The sequence below is a fragment of the Frankliniella occidentalis genome, unplaced genomic scaffold (genome assembly GCF_000697945.3).
Source record: "Frankliniella occidentalis isolate FOCC.00 unplaced genomic scaffold, Focc_3.1 Scaffold127, whole genome shotgun sequence".
Lineage (NCBI taxonomy): Eukaryota > Metazoa > Arthropoda > Insecta > Thysanoptera > Thripidae > Frankliniella > Frankliniella occidentalis.
In genome coordinates, this window is record NW_026267254.1 from 193591 (window position 1) to 199333 (window position 5743).

The 5743-nt window shown below is 41.5% G+C and overlaps 3 protein-coding genes across 5 annotated transcripts in view; all 3 read left to right on the plus strand.

Annotated features, from left to right (window-relative positions):
* LOC113211265 (keratin, type II cytoskeletal 2 epidermal-like) overlaps positions 1-353 on the plus strand; it is a 12833-nt gene extending 12480 nt beyond the window's left edge. The window contains exon 4 of the mRNA XM_052270583.1: positions 27-353. Within this exon, the coding sequence (XP_052126543.1) occupies positions 27-353 (327 nt within the window). The remainder of the gene's footprint in view (positions 1-26) is intronic.
* The window catches only part of LOC113211237 (uncharacterized), a 12725-nt gene that overhangs the window by 954 nt on the left and 6028 nt on the right, over positions 1-5743 (plus strand). The gene's annotated exons all lie outside the window — the stretch shown is intronic.
* LOC113211230 (uncharacterized) lies at positions 1806-3765 on the plus strand. 3 transcript variants are annotated; one of them, XM_052270581.1, is made up of 3 exons: positions 1806-2233; positions 2327-2691; positions 2767-2909. In XM_052270581.1, the coding sequence occupies exons 1-2, from the start codon at positions 2107-2109 to the stop codon at positions 2602-2604; spliced, it is 405 nt and encodes a 134-aa protein (XP_052126541.1). In that variant the 5' UTR covers positions 1806-2106; the 3' UTR covers positions 2605-2691; positions 2767-2909. The 3 variants fall into 3 exon arrangements, with proteins under 3 accessions (XP_052126541.1, XP_052126540.1, XP_052126539.1); XM_052270580.1 differs by having other exon boundaries at positions 1811-2233; positions 2783-2931; XM_052270579.1 differs by lacking the exon at positions 1806-2233 and adding an exon at positions 3116-3765 and having other exon boundaries at positions 2514-2691; positions 2767-3043.

The following is a 5743-nucleotide window of genomic DNA, read 5'->3' on the forward strand; positions in this document are numbered from 1 at the left end:
CCACCCCCACCGCCGCCCAGGTCCAGCTGCCCCAGCAGGACGAGGAGAAGACCATCATCTACGTGCTGTCCAAGAAGCCCGAGGACCAGGCCGAGATCAACGTGCAGGCCGCCGCCCCCACCACGCCCACCAAGCCCGAGGTCTACTTCATCAAGTACAACACCAAGAAGGAGCAGTCCGGCGGCCTCAGCCTGTCTGCCGCCAACGGCCCCTCGTCCAGCTACGGCGTGCCCGCCTCCATCTCCGCCAACGTCGCCGCCCCCAGCAACAGCTACATCCCCGCCCCCATCCCCCAGGCCGCGGCCCCGAGCAGCAGCTACGGCGTGCCCAGCGCCAACGGCGGCCCCTACTAAAAAGACTGGCACCGCACCAATCTAGCTCAAACCCATCACCATCATCATCTCATCATCGCTCATTGGACCAAGTCATGATTATTGTTGTTACCAGTTATTATTTATGTTATGTGATCAGTCTGATGTCCCGAGTCGCCCTGATACAGAACAAAGAGAGCTTGAAGAGGTACTAGAGTCTGTAGTGCCCTGGGTGGGCCTTGTAATATAGATAGTGTACTGCGTGTGACTGTAGTTTTCCTATGCAAACAAAAGACTTAACGGTGGCTCAAAAATGTATTTTTGTACAAAACATAACATCTTGTTTCATTACTTCAACTTCAACCTCCTCACTCCAAAATTTCAGAAATTTTCCAATCAACTAAAAAGTGTTTGCGTGTTTAAACTCCTGGAAACCGGAATGTCTTCTAGGTATGCAGAGGATATTGAATACTTTGGCACATGGCATTCAGGGTAGGGTTGTACCGAGTGATTCAGAGAAGACGCAGGAGCGAGAGGGTTTGCCTACCCAAGGGGCTATGGCGTCTTACGGGCAGATCGGGTAGGCAAACCTGCGTCTTCTCTGAATCACCCGGTACGTCTAGGTGTGCACCTCCTACATACACAGTGACCATATTTCAACACTATCATATATGGTGACTATCTCCTGTAGAGAGTGAATTCAAAATACTGCATACATGAACACATGTGGGTTTCCAGAGCTTCTCGGTGCCAAACTCAATAAGGCTTTCCCAAACCGTCGTCGGCCGGCGTGGCGAACTCAATCCTCTGTCAGTCCTCGCCGGACACTACTCCTCGCCTCGCAACTACTCGCCACTGCCGCTTTAAGACGACATCCGAATGCGAAAGGGCGCGTGCATCGTCGTAATTTTAGTGGAATTATCATTGCGTTATAGATGGCTTATTGGCTCATAGAGGACCTTTTGCTATTCCACTCGAACGGAGGCTAAGTGCGCCGGCGCGCCGGGTGCATAGGCATCCCATTTGACGGCTGTGATGGGACTGAGCCTACCTCGCATCTGACGCACATATTCCAGGAGTCTCCTGCATATTCCGCATATTACGTATTCGACTCATGCGCGTCTTATGGGCGGTAAAGGGGCGACCCCCCTCCCTCGAGAAACCTTATATTCTCTCTACCTTAAGACTATGTTTGTCGATGTGCGATTTGAGAAAGCACTTTATTCCTTGTGACTCATTTGCTCACTCACTTGGTCAGTGGTTTTCTTATCAGTCAATGGAATGACGTAAATTAAAGATTCTAATTCGCTCAGACGGGATCCTCCAGCGGGCGCGAGTGCCAGCAACTGTTGGCCAGTAAAAGTAAATAGCCCACCCTAGCTTCCCCGCCCCCCTCCCCCTACTTCCAGTGCTTCCAGGCATGCGTCATCCGTTTCCCGATTACAGTCCCCGTCGATCCCCTCCAACGGCAAAATCCATGGCAGGGAATACCCGAAAGTCCTCCAGCTCTCTCCTACGCCCGTCTTTGGTGATAAAGGAGTGAGACAGAAAATGTTGTACGCTGACAGCTCGCTGGACAGCGGTATCACTACGGCCAGTCCTGTCGTGGCGTTCAGTCAGTGAAGCAGTGGGTAGATTAGAGACGAGGCGGAGTACGTGTGCAATAGGACAAGTAGAGTTTTGTTGCTTTCCCCACTAGAACTGAAAGATTAACTATGAGGCTCAATCAAAAATCTTATAGCCCACAAAGCCGACATTGTGACAGAGATCTCTTATAATTAAGAGGCTTGGAAGTATGGCGGGTTTGAGTGAAAGTGAAAAAGCTTTTGTTAAGAAATTCCTGAAGCTGTTTAACAATGATGATGTTTCTGCAATTGCACACATTGTCACTCAGCATATGGGGAATACACGATCAAGAAGAGGTATGTTTTATTTTGTTTTGGTTGATGCCCTTTGCTTGTTTTACATTTGAAAATTAAATCAAAACCATGCATCTACTTATTTCTTTTTTCTAGCTTGTGAGGATGCAATTGTATTAAATTCAGCATCTCTTGATTCTTTCCTTAAGCACAAAAGGGTTACTAAAGAAAAATTATTAAATTACCTTACTCAAGAGAAAATACCTGTAGCTGACAAACACAAAGCTGCATTAGAGCTGCAAATAAAAGGACTTATAAGTGGTAATAGCAATATACACTTAAGCCCCATCAGAACTGATTTTGACCCTCATAGCACTCCTAGGGCTCTGAGTTCAGTTAGGGATAGTAGTTCGGATTCATGTTGCAAACCCTAGTCTTCAACAATAACAAGCAATGTCCCACCTATTGCTAAACTGCCACCATTAGCAGATCATTATGTCCCTAGCCCCAGCCCAGCACAGGTTTGTGTTAAAAATAATAAATTATTGGTACCAATGCAATTTTAAAATTGATAGCATTCATCCCAATAACAATAGTTCTAATTGGTTTCAGTTTAACTTTGCTGCAACATCGGCTCGAATTACTACTGAAGCAAGAGTTACAACAACTTATTGTAAGACGGAAACAATTATCTCTCTTGCTCAGCCAGATCATACTACTTATATTATTTCAAAGTTTGCAGAGTGGTTTTATAATAAAGTTAACCAATCCGGAGGTTTTCGGTATGAAGATTTCTGGCAAGATATTAACATAAACTTGATGTTAAAAGACAACTTTGATACCGAAAAAGTAGCACAGCGTGCAACAAATTCTGTAAGCATTACTGTTGTACCTAGTGTTACACCTAGGGTTCAAAACTGTTTCTCACTTTTGTCTATTTTACAGGCTGGACTTCTTAATCAAATTTCAGGAGCGTATAAATTGAATATGAAACCAAATTCAAGTCCACAGGGTATATGGGCACGAGGAAAGGAAGCGGATGGGCTGCTTCAAGTATTAGTCTGTGGCACTTTGCATCAATGTAGTCCGGCACAGCATTGCCAAGGCATCCAATTTGGTCCATGTTTAGGAATGTTTGAAAACTTGTTCTTAATTGCCTATGACAGGTCTATCAATAGTTGGAAGATAAAAAAATTAAATGGCATTTTAAAAAGTGCCCCATACATGCAACAGCTGCCAACAATAGCGGACTCAGAACTTATCAACTCAATTGTATTAAGATTCAATAATGTAAGGAGCGTTATTCATCCACTTGTACTTTTTGTTGGTGTCTGTTCACTGCTTACTCTCAAGTCTTAAAATATCTGACTATCTAGTTGTAAGGTATACTTTACCCCATTCCAATGATCTTCCTTCCTTCACACTAAAATGAGAGACAGCAGTTGACGTATTAAAAATTGTAAAGTGGTGTGAGAAAATTATGTATCATGATTGTTCAGAGGGCTTATTATTCTACCCGATGTTGCGATGGTGGATTTAATTTTGTTTCTTCCATTATAAAGATATTGAGAGAATAAACAAGCTTTTCTAGCAAATTTATTTTATTACTATCACAGAGGAATCAGTGGCACTGAAGTCACAGTCAAGAAGAAGTCAGTGCATATGAAAATGCATTATGTACATGAGGAACGCATTAATTCAAATAATAAAGTTCTATAGACATAAAAGCAGTTAATGTTAGTCATTTTCAGTACATATTAAATTGAGGAAAGAACAATTGTTTTCTGCAAAGTTAATTGGCAAAATGATATAATGGCAGTCGAAGAGCATTCACTGACGTCAAAACTATTTTTTAACAATCCACTCAAAACTAGATACTCAAATTCAGTTATGATGAAACACCAGTGAAAAATTTTGTAGAATTGTAGTAAACAAAAATAGAAACTGTGTCAAGCATTGGAACACATTGGGTACTGAACAGCAATAAGTCACAAATAACTTGATTCAATAAATGCTCAAGACCAAAACAATTTTAGGAAAGTGCACAGCTTATAATCAATAGGAGGAAACAAATAATTTGATATTAATTTGATCACACTAGTTTGTGCATGATTAATAAAATGCAGAGAAAGAGGCAGAATCGTCAAGTTGTCAATAAGTCATGGAGGGAGTTAAACCACACAGAAAACTAGATACTAGACCCCACATTCAAAACCACAAACATGCAACAAAAATTTAATACCAACAATGAAAAAATTCAACAACCACAACTATACTTGAAGTGCTCATGCCCGAAAAGACTAAACAAAACAAGAAATGAAAGTTAGTCAGAGTGTCCGAAAGTCAAGACAGAGTGATACATAGAATAAAATTGATGTTCCATACTATGTGCCAGTGAGTCTCATCACAAAGTACAGTGGATAAAAATAATATAAATGAATTTCTTGTCTTGAAATTTATAGTTGGAATGATTCAGTTTTTGGGCAGAGTAGCTTAAACGTTGGCTGAAACATAGATGGCAAAATACTATGGTAAGTTGTTAAAATGAAATCTAAACTGATTTTAAATAGTTTTGTATCCAGGGGTTTGACTCACCTAACATGCTAAGCCTTAATTGGAGAACAAATTTGTCCATAACATGGCAGGTTCTACAGAATTTTGCATCTCCATCTCCAATGGTATTCTAGAGTTATCAAAGCTGGAAGCTCCTGGCCTCACTGCATCATCAAGAAAAACCTGACGGGGATATAAGTAGCTTGTTGCAAGAAAAGCATTTAGCAGAAAATTGTGTTTGTATGCCATTATGTGTAAGACCTCCCAGCCTGGGAAAATCGGTTGTCCTTACCTTTCCTGTTTGCTCGTGAAATTAAAGCTGTGACCATATTTTGCGATGAAGTCTCATATTTGTGCAAAATAGAATAGGTAATAAATGAACTTGATGCCTTGAAATATGGAGGCAGAATGACTATCTGGTTGCAGAGCAGCATTGAAGTGTTGGCTGAAACATAGATGCTAAAATATAAAAGGTTTTAAAGAGAAAATCTAAATTGATAAAAATGGTCTCATTTTCAATTTGACTGATTAAAGTTTCTGTACTAAGAAGACTTGGGCAAAAAGCTTACATTTACTTAAATATTTCAAAGAGATAAATAGTATACAAATTGAATCAAAGAGTGCTACAGTACATAAAGTACATTTCATAAAGTAGAGTGAAACGTTCAGATTTGAATTTCATGAAGGTATTCGAACAACTTACCAGCCATAAGCCTCCGGGGAGCAAAAGCATCCTCATCCTTGTGTGGCAGCATATGAGATGGCCTCCAGAGAATGATTGGCTCGTGGTACTCTTAGAGTTGTCGAAGCTGGAAGTTGCTGCTGGTCTGCTGCATCGAGAAGAATCTGAGGGGAGAAAAGGCAGATGTTAGTGACAAACACATTCCACGGAATACTGATCATGTTCCCTATGTAAACATGTGGAGGATGTCTCAGCCTGGGCTTGGGGAAAACTGTTGTGCTTAACTTTCGGATGCTCGGGATTTAGCTTTAACGGCATTGATAGCAGACTGCCATGTC